The sequence below is a fragment of the Dermacentor andersoni genome, chromosome 10 (assembly GCF_023375885.2).
Source record: "Dermacentor andersoni chromosome 10, qqDerAnde1_hic_scaffold, whole genome shotgun sequence".
NCBI lineage: Eukaryota > Metazoa > Arthropoda > Arachnida > Ixodida > Ixodidae > Dermacentor > Dermacentor andersoni.
Window position 1 is genome coordinate 25,893,206 of NC_092823.1, and position 17,102 is coordinate 25,910,307.

A 17,102-nucleotide genomic window follows, 5' to 3' on the forward strand; every position below is an offset into this window, starting at 1 on the left:
ATGAGCTTCCCTTTGAGTTATCATAAGCGGTTTCTTTCCTGATTTCGTTTTTTACTCTTATATATTTACTCATGGCAGGTTTCTTTTCCATTGCAGCCACCCATGAGATTAATTCAGCCTCTCTGACTTTCCGCTTGACCTTCTTCGTTGCTGTGTTGTCCACCCTACAGGCCGCATACTTGCTGGTAAGCTTCCTAGTTCTTTTCCTCCACTGTGAATCAATGTTTTCCCTGTACAGATACCTGAATACTCTCCCAGCCCATTTACTTTCTTCCTCAGCTGTTCTTCATACTGAATTTTACTGCGAACTTCCCTCACTTCAAAACAAGTCCAGCCCATATCCCCCTGCACAGCTTCATTTGTAGTCTTCCCGTGAGCGCCCAATGCAAGGCGACCCACTGACCTTTGGTTCTCGTCGAGTCCTGATTGTACCCCTGATTTATAGCAAACAACCGCGTTTCCAAAAGTAAGTCCTGGAGCCATTACACAGTTCCACATACCTCGGAGGACCTCGTACCTATTGTATCCCCATAGCGCTCTGTGCTTCATTATGGCTGCATTTCTCTTCCCCTTTACTGTTATGGTTTTTTCCTGTGTTTCCATATATCCATTGCCTTCGTTTATACATATACCAATGTATTTATATTCTGTTACCCGAGGTATTTCTTGGCCCTGTATCTCCACTGTCTGTTCACTGTTTTCATTGAATACCATAACATCTGATTTTCTAACACTAAATTTCAAACCTAAATTGTTGCCTTCCTGTCCACATATATTAGCCAGACGTTGCAAATCACTTTGCTTGTTAGCTAGCAACACAATGTCGTCCGCATAAAATAAACCTGGGAGTTGCTGCTCCATTACTGTACCCGCCTGTTTGTATGAGAGATTAAACCCGATATTACTTCCTTCTAGCGCCCTCTCCATCCTCACCATTAGACGAAAGCGCCCTCTGAGGAAAAGCGTGAATAAGTTTGAAACTGAAATTGTCGGCCAGTCGCGGCACCTACCGATACGGTACGCTTTTCCTAGCAAGCATGTGTCACTTGTGTGTCGTGTCAGGCGGCATGCTGTCACTCAAACTGCGGCCCACACTTACTTACGGGGCGTGGCCGTCTAATGCGCAGCGGGCCACGCTCAGTTTCGTTGTTGACCGCATTTGGCTTTTAGTTTCTATCACCTTTCATTTCTGAAAAATATGTACGTCATCAATTGTGACGCCCTACGTGTATTCGACATAAAAAACTGCCCTCTGATTAATAATAGAACATTTACTTTTTTTTGGCAATTAGTCTTTTCAGTGTGACTTAAGCAGTGGCAAGGTATTTCCGCTTCACCGTCGAGCTCGCTTGCGAAGACGGCAGGTGTTGCACGGCCATGCCATTGTTTAATTTAAAAAATCTGTATTGTCTTAAAAAACACCCTGTATGTGTACCACATCGAAAATTAGCAGGAAAGCAAGAAAGAAAGGCAAAACAATACAGAAAGAATATTGCATCAGATTACTAATGATGAGAACATTATTGCCTCTATTACGCGCGATGATAAAACAACTCATACAATTGAAAGGGCTCAGTGATTCTACAGCGAAATGTAATAAGTTAATTTTCATTACTTGTCAGCAAAATTCTCAAGAGTAATTCAATAAATTACCAACACATTTCATTCCGATAGAACCCAGCGTGATTTAAGCCTGCACAAGTGAAGCAAGGCGAAAACTTGACACTAAAAAAATCAACAACAATGTTGCATAAAGCAATTGCCAACAACATAAGATATGTGAAGCCGCGCACAAAATAGATCGAAGAAATATAACCGCGTGACGGCTGGTAAGACGATTTAACGGGCCGCGTGAAACCAACAAAACCAGTACTCGCAAGCCTCAGCATCTTCAACACACAACACGATGCCCTTCTACAAGCCGTGCATCCCAGTAAGAGCAACACGGTGAAAAAGCGGAAAACGGCAGACGCACCCAGTGGTATTCAGAACCTAAACGAAAAGCCTTTAACCTGCGTGCTGGATTGTTGAAAAAAATGAACTAAAACCGGCAGGCCGTGATTTATTTCATCCCTTACCCGTGTAAACATGATCGAATTCAACGAACACTGAGTTGACGCAAAATAAAAGGCGTGATAACAAGTAATTTGCCACCGAACGGCGGCGATCCATTGCTGCAGATGTTCCCGCTGATGAGGTCTTGCGAGAGTGATATAATGCTGATAATACCGCCGGCAAGCTTTTGCGACCCCTTGAGCAGCCCAACACGCAACCATTGTTCTTCAACTTGCCTTGAAGCTTTGATTAATGCACATATGAATGCGACGGGCGTCACTTATTTCGCTCCGAAAACGTGAGTCGATCAGAGAAGCACAAGCAGCGATGCAGAAAACAGCGGCGGAAGGCTACCTCATTTCCACAGTGCACTAATATGGCCGCCGACGGTGGCATGTCCGTCGGCGCGCACCATGCTTACAGTACTTGAATTTTATTAATATGTTTATCACTTTTTTCTCTTGCGGGGTAAACAAGCATGAACCACAGCAAGAAAGCTAAGAATGTGCGACGAGCCAACCAACCAACCAGCCCAAGTGACAGCCCTTTCAAACCGCAAACGTGAATGAGGTTAATCTGCCTACTTTTCTGCTCTGTCTATTAAAGCGAACTTTTCTATCTTTGCCTACATTATCGCTTTTGGCGTCGCTGCTTGTTGTCGGCGGATACATGTGGGGGTAAACAATGCACAAAGCTTACATCACAGCAACCGCAGAGTGACGCATATGACCCTTGCATGCCGATTCACTGTGCGCACCTTGTTCTGCGTAACAAAAAAGTAATAAACTATAATTCTTATATAGAACTTCAACATACAATATCGGCTGACAAGCGTCTTGAAAGCATATTTATATTTTAATGGAATGATTATTTATGCATAACGTATTATAATTGTGCTAACATTAGCAGCGTCAATGTGGAAAAACGTGTGTGTGTATGTGAAATGTCGGAAGCCCGTCACGTGTTAGAGGTCTCACGTCTCACGCCGTGCATCCATCTTGTATGGAGTTTGCATTTCGGCATAGATTGCGGGCTATGAATTGCATAAAGATACAAACTCAACGACAATAAATTTGTTACGTTTGTAGTGGATAAAGATAAACATTCTATGATATTACAAATTCCGTAGGACGAAAATATGCAAAATTATACCCAGTACAGTTACCTGTAAAGCATTTTATTAACCGCATTACTGAGCACTCGCTCCCCTTAGATTACAATATGTTGGATATTTCTTTTTTATTCGTTGGATTCGTCGCAAGGTGTAGGTAGCAAAATATCAACAAAAACGCAGGAAGTGTACGCATCGAGTCCTGCGCATTGCACTCCTTTCGTGCAAGCAAAAAATTTTTACTTGTTCCTAAATAATACATTTAGGGCACTCACACTGTGCCTCGTTTAAACTTTTAGGAACATGCAAGCTCGCCTGTAAGTCTGCTAGCAGTTGTGCCACGTGTGCGTTCTTGTCACGTAGCTTGGCGCTCAACTGCCGGTCGGTTTCCTGCTGCGACCGGTGAAGCTGGTTCGACAACTCGTCCAGCTCGTTCTCCAGCTGCGACACCTGCAACCGATGGGAACCGATAAGAAAACAAGAACAAAACGAGACATGGGCCAACGGGCACCCACAAAACGAAATCGTGCGGAAACCACCGGCAATGATTAGCAATGTGAGCGAGTAGCCGAACGCTTCTAGAAAGCTATTCGCTTTATGAACGACGGGTGTGCTTGATGCCGTGTGTTAGTTGCAGTGAGGATATTTAGCCTGCGCTCGTTGTTTCATTACGTCATTCAGTAAACGAGAGAGCCGTTAACCAGCACATTTGTAGCGATTGTATAAACGGCTTTACACGTAGGCGAATTCGTGATACGTGTGTTGTCCTATACACCGGCGCTAGCATCGGCACGAACGGCTACTGCCATCCTCCTCTCTAGGCGCGTCCCTCTCTCGCACCGGTCATGGAGGGAGAGCCGTGCAGAAGGACTCGCTCCCCTTAGATTACCGTTCTCCGCGACATGGCCGTTCTCCGCGACAGCCCTAGCGGAGCGTCTAAACTTTCAGAAGCCCCAGAAGCTAGCGCGCAACACGCGCGCGCCTCTGAAAGGGCCGGTTCGACGCTAGTTGGCCTTCTTTCGGCGCCCAACGCGCCCCTTCAACTCGGTGATTCGTCTGCGGCAGAGCGCACGTTCTTTACATGGACAGTTTTGTAAAGTGCGGTCACCGACCGCCAGCCATGCATCGGGAAAAAGAAGGATGGGAAAACGAGGCAAATAAAGCTATTTCCTTGAAAAGAAAATTGATATTTTCGCAACGAAGGACAGCCATAGCAACGTGTGGCGTTGCGCTCTCCCTCGGCCGTCCATTTCACTCCGCGGACACTGTTCAGCTGCAACGTGTTGGCGCCGTACAGCTCGCAGTGCAACTGCCGCTGTGCGGATGGAACAGCACCCTAGCTGTTACCAGGCGTCTCACAACGCTGGCGCTCCGAGCGCCGCCAGCGACGTTGCAGTTGTTGCATCTGGATGGTGCAGTCGTGGAGACTGACGGGAAAACGTAAGCGTCGGTCAGCGCCCAGTGAAATGCCAGATAACGTTAGCTTGATATTTACTGCCAATTGCGAGCAGACCGATGCATGCGCACAGCGATTCAGCTGGAACACTAGTGCGTTTATAGTCTGCGAGCGAGCAGCACTTACGCCAGCACTGCGAGGCAGAACGCTGTCTTGGCTTAACTCTGCCGATTCAATAAACTACCCAGTTATCGGCCTTGCTTGATCATGACAGACGACTAAACACATTAACTACTCTACTAACAGAGCTTTAAGAAACAGGCGTTAGAAAAATGCTGGCGGCGATCCATTTTTCATCGATCCAGTGTTTATTTTTCTCTGTCCAAGAGAAAAATAAAGACTGAATTGAAAATGAAAAGCACAAGGCATAAGGATTACACCATAGTGATCGGCCTATCCCTGAAGTATAGTTATATCGTACGGAACACTCACCGCATATATATCAATAACATGCCTGATTCGGTACGAAATAAAGCAGTCCAATTTGTTCCTTCTTTTTATCGTTACCAGGCTGTCCCTGAACTCATAAGCATCCGTTCAGATATATACAGGTACTAACAACGCACGCAAAAGTTACCCAACTAACCGTTTTCACTCGTTCGACAACATCGGCGCCTAGCTTTCCATTCTTTCGTCACGTGATATTTAACCTCGCACCGATCAGGCACATTTCACACACACACACACACACACACACACACACACACACACACACACACACACACACACACACACACACACACACACACACACACACACACACACACACACACACACACACACACACACACACACACACACACACACATGTATATATATATATATATATATATATATATATATATATATATATATATATATATATATATATATATATATATATATATATATATATATATATATATATATATATATATATATATATATTACCTCTGAACGTTGCTCGTCCTTTAAACATCTGAAAGTTGCTACAGCGTCTAATCCAAGAAATGTTCACCCTCTAAATATTATGCCGCTGTATGCCAGGACTGACAAACTGAAGTGTAGTTTGTTACCCCAACGCATCGATATCTGGAACCGGTTGCCCCCTGACATTCTAAACTTGCCAGTTAACGAATTAGTCGGTGCAATGCACGGTTGTTTACCTTGGGCTTCTTAAGATCATGCATTTTTTTCTTCCCATTTAGTACATTGTCTGTATTTCATCTTGTGTTCTGTTTGTTTGATGATTCCTGTACCCTACTCCTGCGATAACCCTTTTAGCGCCGCAGTACGTCCAAATAAATAAATAAATAAATAAATAAATAAATAAATAAATAAATAAATAAATAAATAAAATGTCTCATTGTAGAGACGACTTTGCATTCGACGCATTTCCCATGCAGCTACAGCGGCAGGAAATGCGCTGCCTCACTTTATGCTTACAGTACTATGCGCACAGCCGCCAAGCCACCGAAACAAGATGAGGAGGCACCTATTGAAACTTTTATCTTAAAAAATGTCGAGTTTTCATATGTCGGAGGCCCAAATGTCATCGGCATGCTTAGACCAGGCGACGTTATTGGTTATAGATACCCCAAAATATTTCTAATCACCGACTTCTCTTTGAGAGAGCCATAATAGCGTAGGCCAATTGAAAAAAAATGTAGCGGAACACAGAGTTAGGCCTAAGGGTATATTGAGTCATATTATTCGATTACCAATAACGGTGGTGTACAATGAATCACAGTATTATGACAGGCAAAGACGTCATACTGCATGCATCCTCGAGCAAAGCAGGCCGGCATGGCTACAAAAGCCCAGAATACACTCCGGCTGCACCTATTTAGCATAGCTTGAAGTACGTGCCGAAATATTCTGTTCCTCAATCATCGTTTGAGATAGCTTTAGCTCTAGCATTCCCACATGAAAAGTGTGGTTCATTTCAATTGACTCACATCACATCACTTTAATTCCTTCCTAGGGTGCACTGCATAATGGGCGGGATTACTAACTTGAGCCATGTCTGTCAATCAAAAAGGTTATCAGTTACATTCTTCAGAAAAGTTCACGGACAGGTGACTCAAGAGACTTGGTCGGAAATACATGTAAAATTAGACATGAAACACGTAAAATCAAAAAGGCTTCTTATTAAGAAGATGCATAATGGTTTCCGTACACCCTTTGCATTAAAAATGAAAGCCACGTTGCAGTTATTTCTGGCAATCCTTCAGAAACGGGAAACATCACTAAACAAATTTGTTCCGAAATTATGTTAAATTATTATCGAATTATTCAAAGCTCTGAATTTCGCCTTTTGAATAAAGCAACTTCACGTACTACGTAGTGTTTCCCGTCTCGCTTTTGTAGAGCGTAGCAGAGCATGGCCAGGCTTCAACACTCTGACACGTCTGCAGCCGTGAGTAATGCTGCACGACAAGCTACGTCGGGAGCGTTGTATTTCAGGGAGATCGTTTGATGGTGTTCCCTGCGCATCGACTCTGGGTGCCGTCCTGCATCTCCTCTCCACGACATGACCTCTCCGCTTTCCCAACGTTTCCCACTTCTCCACATTCCTTGCTTTCACACTTCTCTTTTATGCAGTGTCATCACCGCAGCATGAAAATCCGTCTGACTTCACAAAAGAAGTTGCGCAATGGAAGTTACAACGGTGTAAACGCGGCGATAGAAACCCCAGCAACTCCGCAAACAGAGTTAGCAGGAATGTGGTGCGAGTAAGTTGGTTCATTATCTTGAAGCAAACGTTGACCTGCGCGAAGAAAACGAGACGACAGACGAGGAACACGAAGAGACAGAGACGAGCGCTGACTTCCAACCGTTCATTTTCGGCGTCCAAGCAGTATATACCACAACTGTAACAAATACCTAAGGAAACTTTAGTCATACAATCTCTGCAATGTTGCAACGTTACAAGGGCTAGAGGAAATCATCTAAAAATTGTATCACTGTATCAATCAGTGATAGTGACGACACACTGATGCAATTTCGCTTTCCTTTAGTTATGTAGCAAGCCTCTATAATCTCTCTCTCTCTGTTTTGTCTGCGGCACGCTTCAGAAACTTTTTTTTTTCTACTGCCTTACACTCACATTTGTTACAATGGTCACCCATGTGACCACCTATATTGGTGCGCACTGCCACACCGTACTCGCGTGCTCTGTCTTTGAAACACCGGCTTGTCTGCCCGATATAAGAAAGGTCGCAGCTGCGTGGAATCTGGTAAAACACGTCACGTGTGCACTCGGTGAAACGATCTACAGGCCTCTTAGAGCAACGCATTCGTGCTTATTTTTTATTCATCAAAAAGCATAATTTCGCAAGCTTGCACGGGGCAGAAAACAACACGCTTACGTTATATCTCCCAGCAACATATTTTACTTTATGGGAGATGTGGTGAAGATACCGGATCACGTGCGTTCTTTTTACGTTCCAACTGGCTTCGCGGCAATTGTTTCTTTCTTTTCGCTTTATGGGAAATGCTTTCACAAATGTTCTGAGATTGAAAATTCAATTCTTAGGCTTGCCATTTGATTCCACAGCGCCGCATGTATGTTAAATGTATAACCCCAGAACGAAGAGCCTTCTTCCTTTCGACAGGGCCCACTCTACGTTAGCTTCCTTTCATTTATTTTATTTATTACACCATCAAGGCCTGAAAGGCATTACATAGGGGAGTGGGTTAGAGGTAATATCAGCAATTACATGAGAAAAACAATACAACATAAAAAAGTACAATTTGACAAATAATTCGCTAGGAATACAATGAGTAGGGAAAAGAAAAGATGTTGTTACAAAAATACAAGTACATAAAACTGCATTATAGTAAGTAATGTTGCCTAAGGCCTCGCAAAACAAGGAACTATCCGTCATGGATACAATGTTTGGAGAAGGGCGGTTTCCCACTATGTGGCTTGACAAGGGGGCTAGCTACAACATGTTGTCTGGACGCGCTCGTTAAGTCATGTCACCATAAAATACATGTTAGGTTTCAAAACCAGACCATGCGTCTATATAGTGCTGGTTACCATTCTGTCCTTGTCACAATAATTTGTGAAAGCCTTTTGCAAAAAGTGAAAGGGATGATAGAACTGCCGCAAAGCGAGTTGGAACGTAGCCAAACACATGCGATCCCGTACGTTCACCGCATATCCCATAAAGTAAAAAAAAGCTGTTGGGAGATATAATGTAAACGGGCTGTTTTCTGCCCCGTCCAAGCTGGCAAAATTATGGCCTTTGGTGACAAAGAAAGAATCGCGTGTGGGATAATCTAAGATGCGTGTAAATAGTTTTACCGATAGCACACGCCCCGTAGTTTACCAGATTTCACGCAGCTGCCGCTTTTTTTACATCGGGCCGACAGGCCGGCGTTTCAACGACAGAGCACGCGAGTGACGTCTGGCAGCGCGCAGCAACATAGGCGGTCACATGAGTCAGCATCGTAAAAGACACGGGTGCCAGTACTAGAAAGACAGTTAACAACGCGAGCCACAGTTAAACAAAGAGACATTATAGAGGCTTACTAAATGGTTAAATCGAAGCAAAAATACATCAGTCAACAGTCAGTGTCACTGCTTGATAAGGGAATAAAACAGTCTACGTAAATTCCTTTAGCCAAAGTAACGTTGTAATATCGCAGAGATCGTATGATTATTAAGGCTTCTTAATATTTTTGTTAAAGTTAAGGAGTAGGCATCGCTTGGACGCTCAAAACAAATATATGGTAGTGCCAGCGCTCATCTGTGCTTCATCGTGTTCCTCGCCTTTCGTCTCGTTTTCTTCGCGCTCGTCAAACCTTGTTTCAAGAACTTAAAGAGAGCCTCGTTTTATACCGGGGACGACATTAACGTTGCAACTCTGAACAAAAAGTGAAACGGGCATCTCAATTCTCAAAACTAAATTTGATTGAGCATTAGATGTTGCTAAACAACAATCTTCAACCTACACAAAGTTGCCACCTCAGAAGCGAGGGCATATGAGTTGCAGTCCCGTATTTCACGCAAGTGTGCGTATTTAGGCGCTGTGTATTTGAATTTCTTACCACATGTCCTTTTTTAACACTTGTTTGCATGCCGTCCACTCAAGTGGACTAAACCCGCCGTGGTTCCTTAGTGGCTACGGTGTTGGGCTGCTAAGCACGAGGTCGAGGAATCGAATCCCGGCCACGGCGGCCGCATTGCGATGGGAGCGAAATGCGAAAACACCCATGTACTTAGATTTAGGTGCACGTTAAAGAACCCCAGGTGGTCGAAATTTCCGGATTCCCCCACTACGGCGTGCCTCATAATCAGAAAGTGGTTTTGGCACGTAAAACCCCATAATCTAATTTAATTTTTTTAAGTGGGCTAACTTCGGTGATTTTCGGAATAATATTACGGTGTTGTGTCTGTTGTGCCTAGCATCGGAAGCTTAATTGGGAGTGTGCGAATACTCGAAACTTTCGAATAATGAATCGTATAGTGCACTATTCGATTCCATCTTCCAATCGAATATAGTCACTATTCGTAAATGCTAATATTTTTCGAATACTTTCGAACATTTCAAGACGTGGGCTGCGCCCAAATAAACGTAATATTGGAAGCAAAGTGCGGGTAATTTTCACTCCAGCGAGCATAATATACACATAAAACATGATTACCTGCGTATTGGAGCATGCTATGTCACTCAGGTATACGCAATCGTTACTGGCGATACAAGGATCATTTGCACTGTATGAAGAGTCCTGTGCATGCAAAAAAACTAGTGTTTTCTCCTAATCCTCCATCTGTGTTTTTCATAAGCAATGCTTGGTAACGTACCATGAAAAGACAGAAACTTGCTAACTTTAAAAGTAATAATCTTCATCATCAGCCTGTTATTATGTCCACTACAAGACGAAGGCCTCTCCCTGCGATCTCCAATTACTCCTGTCCTGCGCTAGCTGATTCCAACTTGCTCCTGCAAATTTTTCAAGTTCATCCCTCACCCGGTTTCCAGCCGCCCCCGACTGCTCTTTCCTTCCCTTCTGTAACTCTAATCTACCCTACGTTATCTACCCTACGCATTGTATAAACTGCCCAGCTCTATTTCTTTCTTTTAAGGTGAACTGGAGTATCGGCTATTCCTGTTCGCTCTCTGATCCGCACCACTCTCTTCCTGTCTCTTAACGCTACGCCTAACAATTTTTGAAGCCAAGGTTTCTTTGGCTCTTCCTTCGACTTATGTACTGCTGGTGCTGCTATGGTTATCTTACACGTGGGGTTGGTTGTGGTTCTGAGCATTTATATACCTGGCAGAAGCGTAGCAGAGAAGAAAGTCGAAGCGAGAAACTCGTTTGGAGCTTTCTATCGAGTCGCATTTGCACAATGCCCTCTTGAGCTTCCTGGGTGTCGCAACATTAGCCTCTTGACAGCCGTAATTATCCGTAACCCTCTCAAAAGTACTGCAGAAACTGCAGTGCTAACCTTTCTGCTAACGTGCAAGTCCAGAGGGAACGTGCAGAGACAGGTTGGGAATAGGGATATATATATATATATATATATATATATATATATATATATATATATATATATATATATATATATATATATATATATATATATATATATATACCTCAGCGCGGGACGCGCCCGTATGCATAGAAAGTTGCGGCAATGTTATCGATGGTTCTGTCCGCTGTCGGTTGTCACCTAAGCTTGTGCAATCCGACTGCATGTGCGACGCGAAATATGTAGAACTTTCTTGAAGTCATGCGGGCACCAGTGATTACTCTGGAACCTTCGATGACTCATGTAAAAAGCTGACGATCGCCGAGTGTGTTCGCCGCTGTCGTAGTTCTTTGAGTGTAGTCTGTTTTTGAGGGCACAGGTTAGCGCAATAAAAAGCTAGTTTAGTCACTCACAGTTTTGCTGCTTTCTTCACCGTCGCTACTACGTGACACTAGCGTGACCTCGGCGTATACATAAACAAAGGAAAGACTTACTCATGCACCCATGCCGAGATTCTGAAAGTAAAGGAGAAGCGGAATGCTGCAATAATGAAACACAAAGTACTGTGGGAACACAATAAGTATGAGGCGGTGCGTGGGATCGCTAACGTTCACGAATCCCATTCTATGTTTAAAATCGGGTGTCTTGTCGGGGCTGGAAGTTAACCAAAGATTGGTAGGCCCGTTTGCTTTGCGAGCCTAGGGTAAAACCACAATGAGGCAGTGCAGAATGACATGGGTTCGGCATCTGTTCAAGTGAGGGAAACGCAGAGCAAACTACTTTTGAAGACAGACTCAGGAACATGGACGAAAATAAATGAGAAGCTAGAGTGCACAAGTATCTGTACTTTGAAAGCGTATCACAGAATGGAGGAAGAAGTCAAGAATGTTGGAAACCAAGCACAAGACAATTGAAACGGTGAATAGACAACCAGGAGTCATCAGAAAGGAAGTGAGAGAAACAGAGACAGTTAATTAGATACCACGAATGGAAACAAAAAAGGTCCATGCCGACTTACAAAAATTTGACGAAATACAAGGCAAAATCTGTACGATAAATAAAAGGGCACTGCCTTGTAATTTGAGGCTTGAGAGCGGCTATCAAGGGACAAAAACATACCGTTGCAAATATTCGCAACGAGACGACGCGTGTGTGCTTCAACCAAAATCCTGAGACCACTCGGCACATCCTAATGCAATGCGAAGGGATTCACGCAGTGAGAACCGTAGGTAACATACACTTTCCGGAAGCAATTGGGTTTAAAGTGGATCGAAGTGGCAACCGATTAGCAGCCGAGATAAGCAAAGGACGTTTAGAAAATTGGTGGGGAAAAAAGCAGGGAAGAGATTGATACAACCGGATCTCTTACAGTCATAGCTAGTGGTAAAAGGAAGATCTTGAAAGAAAAAAGAATATTAAGGAGTTGTATACGAAAATGCTAGACAAAAAACATGTATCGAAGACCTGATTAAACCAAGCAAAATAGGTGATTATTTTCCAGCGTCCCATTTCAAAGGGGATGCCATAAAATCATCATCATGATCATCACCATCGTCATCATCATCATCAGCAGCAGCAGCCGTCGTGGTCTCCGGTAAGCTAGTATTCAAAAACCGGTGATATTTTTACAGACAAACTGATACACTCTAATGTAACCTATACTGAGAACCATAACAGCATTATGTGACGCACCTGTTTTCCGAGTGCTCTGTTCTCCTCCTTTAGACGGGGCACCTGCGAGGCATGCTGCAAGATGTCAGAGAGACAGAGAATGTAAAGTACTTCAGTTTAGTGTACATTCCCGCAGCGATTCGCCTACTTTTTCAGCCGACGCCAGTTTTTGCCTCAGCTCAGCCAACTCCTCTTCCTCCTCCTGCAAGAAAATGAAACCTTTATTTTCTAATGCTCTGCTATCACATATCCAATTGCAGCGTCAATTCACGGCGCGAATTGGATAAGTTGGGGCATCCTATTTTGTGGCGGAATATCTTAGCACTGATGCACACAACATGTAGGATTCTCTCTCGCCTGAAATTGCCCACGACATGGAGCATCTGGGCCCATATTCACAAATAATTTCTTCGCTGCAGACTGCTTGTGGTAGCAACTGGTTATAGTGGGCCTATTATTACCAATAGGCGGACCACTAATGACATTAGAAAAAGGATACAGCGCGAAACAGAAAAACCGGGACACGAGGGAGCGACACGCGCACAGCACTGTGTGCCTGTCGCTCTCTGCTGTTCGTGTCTTTTTTGCACCAACAAGCCCAAGCTTCCACGCAAAGTACCAATGACAAACAGCTTTGCAAATGAAAACCGTTGTGAATGGAGCGCTGGACCGTGAATAGGCTATTTAAAGACTTCAGACCTGGGTATGCGCGTGTGAAATAATAACCCTAATATTTAGGTCGCACTTAGGGCTTTATCAATTGAAGTACTGTAACACTGAGAGTGTCTTCCGAGAATAAATTTCTGCGTTGAACAAGGATTTATTCAATAAGCTAAACCTGGTGTCTATGTCATCGACGACGTTGTTTCTATAATCGAGGAGTGTATACACGGGCTACGCGGGAATATTCACTTGTTCGCATTGCACTGCTTTTGCACGCGGTTCTAGTCGTAGTCCGTTGAGTCACAGAAGATCACGGCAAGGGCTTGGTATTTTTTGTTTCTCGAAGGTCTGTAAACATTACAATGAACGTTTGAACTGCGCGATATGCTGGAATCGCGATATGAAGTTATTTCTGTGCGTTTTACTCAGAGCATACTTCAGCCGAAGCACGGTTTCCAAATGAGAATATTTACATGCTCGTCAAGACTTTGAAGAAGGAAGGTCCGAACTAAAGCTTCAACCAGCGAAGAAATGGCTTATGCGGAGTAATACAGCATGCGTACCTGCGTCCTGTGGTGTAGCCTCGTGGTCTCTTCGGAAGCAAGCTCCGCCTGTTCAATCCGCATCTGTCGGACATCAGCAAACAAACAAAAAAATCCCAGCGGATAAAGTATCAATATCATTGTGTATCTTGTCAACGCACGCCCAGTCGCCATTAGAAAACCGAGCAGCACAGGCAATTCTGAAGAAGGACCGTAACACTTTTTCACTTGGTACCTCATGTTTCCTGTCAGTTGCCTGCGTCGCTTTGCACGCAACGACGTTGAGGGCCCCACCATGATATGGTACAGTGGTGGAGTTCGTAACGTTAAGTTGAGGCCGAGGGAGGGCAGGCAAGATTGTTTCTCGAGAGAGGTCTAGGCCGCATGCGCGGAAGCCTGAGCCCTTTCGTCCGGCGATGCGTATGCTCGATTTTTGTCATAGATCTGGTAGATTTCATTTAGGTGTTAGTATTTCTTTTACTTGCGAATTGTTCAATTACGAAAAACCGTGGTGCATTCTTACGTGCTGGAATGCGATGGTAATATGCAAATGTATTTGCGTGCATCCATGTGCAGGGAACAGCATATTTAGGGTGATCATTTGTAAATTTGTGGAATTTTGAAAAGAAAAGCCTGCTGCAGATAACATAATTCTAGTCCTTGAGCCGGATTATTCAGAAAGGCCGACACTACTTTCACGATAAATAAAAACAAACATTCAATTAATTACCAAACATCCACTCATTCCATTTTGAATTAATCTCTTCATTGTACATATTGCCATTTACGAAGTGTAGCCGGTGAGTTTGCAGTTTGTATGCACTTGGAATGAATTTTCAGACTGGCGTCAGTTCGGAGATATACGTTATCGCACTTGCCTTAGAAATGTGCTGCTGCTCCACTTACCTTTTTTTTAACATAACGCTGCTTGATGCATTGAAGCACTAAAGTAACTGGAACGCCCATGTATTTCATTCCACACTTTGGGAAATAATTTCGATGGAGGCGAAATGCGAAAACACCCGTTTAGTTAGATTTAGGTGCACTTTAAAGAACCCCAGGTGGTCGAAATTTTCGGAGTATTCCACTACGGCGCGCCGCATAGTCAGAAAGTGGTCTTGGCACGTAAAAGCGCATAATTTAATTTATTTAATTCTTGGGAAATAATATATCCATAATGGCGTCATCCTGGAAATTCATTTCGAGTGGATACGTCTTGCAAGCTCACCCGCTAATATTCGTAACCTGCAACATGTGCCGTAATGTATTGAATTAGGAAGTAAATTAGTCAACATTTTGATAATTAGTGAAATATATGTTTCAATGTCTTGTGCTAGTAATGCCGGCGGGCTTCTTCGAATAATCCGGCTCAAGGACAAGTATTACGCTATCACTCACACGTGATTTAAAGAAAATTCCATAAGGCTTGAAAATTATCATCCTATATACCAGGAATATTTTATGTGCTTATTTCTACTAAACACAGTTAGCACTACTCTGTAGTTATTCTTGTAGGTTATGTTAGCGACTTCTGTTACCCTGTGATGGTTCCTTGGACTCATCAAGCTCTACTCAGAAAGCGTTCTTGCCAGGATGGTCTTCAACACTGTACTCTGGACAAGTTGTAGATAAGCTTGGCTTCACTTGACTGATAGTGATCTTTTTTATTAGTATTCATATAGCTTCACTTGGACAGGTGCTTGAATCATGGAGTGAAGGATTCGCCAAAAATAAACTGACACATTCATTGTGCATGTTCGCAATGCAAACACCATAGGCACGATAAAATTACTCACCCACATAACTTCCTGCGCCCGCTTCCGGAACGGTATTACAAGGACTTCCAGCCAAGATAAAAAATTCTAAATTAAGCAAAGCTGAAGCTTAATTGCTCGCAGAAGCGAGATATGCAAAGGCGTAGAATGAGATACTAACTGACTTGTTGCATTACAAAACAGGAAAAGGGTGAGCAGCGAGGGAGACTTGTTCCGGTCTAGTTGTGGCATGCGATTCGTAATACAAACGTGCACTAACTAGCCCTCTTCGAGACCCTGTTTCAGATCCGTAATCAGTCAAAAATAAAAACTTGGAGCACTAAAAACACGAAAGACGTAGAGAAAGAAACAGACACTACGCGCGCTCTGGTGTGGGTTTCTTTCTCTCCTTATTTCGTGTTTTTAGCGCTCGTAGTTTTTAATAATATGCGTTAACAACTAGCCCAAATATCCATCCTTTTTGCAATCAGTCAAATTATGGCTCATTTTGTAATAATCGCCAGAAGAAAGCTCACGCCCCTTTTTCAACACGAGCTTGTTTTTGGACTCATTCATGCCAAGGACAGCTAATAAATTCAACTACTTTGCCCCATCCGCCCTCACCATTCTCAAATATTCCCCATTAAAACCTGCCACTCAAGGTTATTGTATATTTTAAATGCTCAGACAGACGTATCATTCTTTGGTCACTCTCTTCTCTAACGCCTTTGGGTAATGTATGCATTTAAATTAATACATTATTGGTAAATAAATAAACTAGGTGTAAGACAAACAAACAGCCGCCAGTAGTCCGTGAGGAATTGAAGGTGTGTCAAAACATAAAGAGAAAATGATTCCATGCAACATCTGTAACTCCAATGCCAAGAAGTCCTTCTTTTATATTGTTACGTCCCGTCCTACCCTTTGGGAATGTTCATACAATAAATAATTCTCGAAATGTCAGATGGTCTTTAGAATAAAGTGAGTGCAGAATTTGTACCCACAGTACCTTCATAATCTGCCGTGCCGCGTCGAAGATCTCTCGTAGATCCTCCGGGTCATCCAACTCGTTGGGATCAATCTGTGAGAACGGAAATGCGCGAAATAGGCCTGATTAGGAGCACACAAGCTCGAATTTCTGTCGATACAATTTCCGAAGTAACTTCATTAAAGACTAATGAATCATCAATACGTCCGAGTGAATTTGAGAATATAGATTCGCGCACCAATATTAGCGTCCCGCAGGGCATGTATCAGGTTGTATCGGGCACATTGGTTGTATGAAACCCTCAATAAAACCAAGCTTCAATCTAGAAAGCCTTGAAACTTGTCGTAGAAGTGCCGTACCTTTTTGTAACGCCTGCTAGAGTAGATACTTCCTCTCTTT

General features: G+C 43.3%; 1 protein-coding gene across 1 annotated transcript; it reads right to left on the bottom strand.

The window, feature by feature from the left end:
- Window positions 1-3,366: 3,366 nt before the first annotated feature.
- On the bottom strand, window positions 3,367-16,884 carry LOC126519207 (uncharacterized). Its single transcript, XM_050168824.2, has 5 exons — window positions 16,725-16,884; window positions 13,983-14,045; window positions 12,905-12,958; window positions 12,778-12,831; window positions 3,367-3,616 (listed from the first exon to the last, which is right to left on the bottom strand). The coding sequence occupies exons 1-5, from the start codon at window positions 16,728-16,730 to the stop codon at window positions 3,416-3,418; spliced, it is 378 nt and encodes a 125-aa protein (XP_050024781.2). The 5' UTR covers window positions 16,731-16,884; the 3' UTR covers window positions 3,367-3,415.
- Window positions 16,885-17,102: the final 218 nt, after the last annotated feature.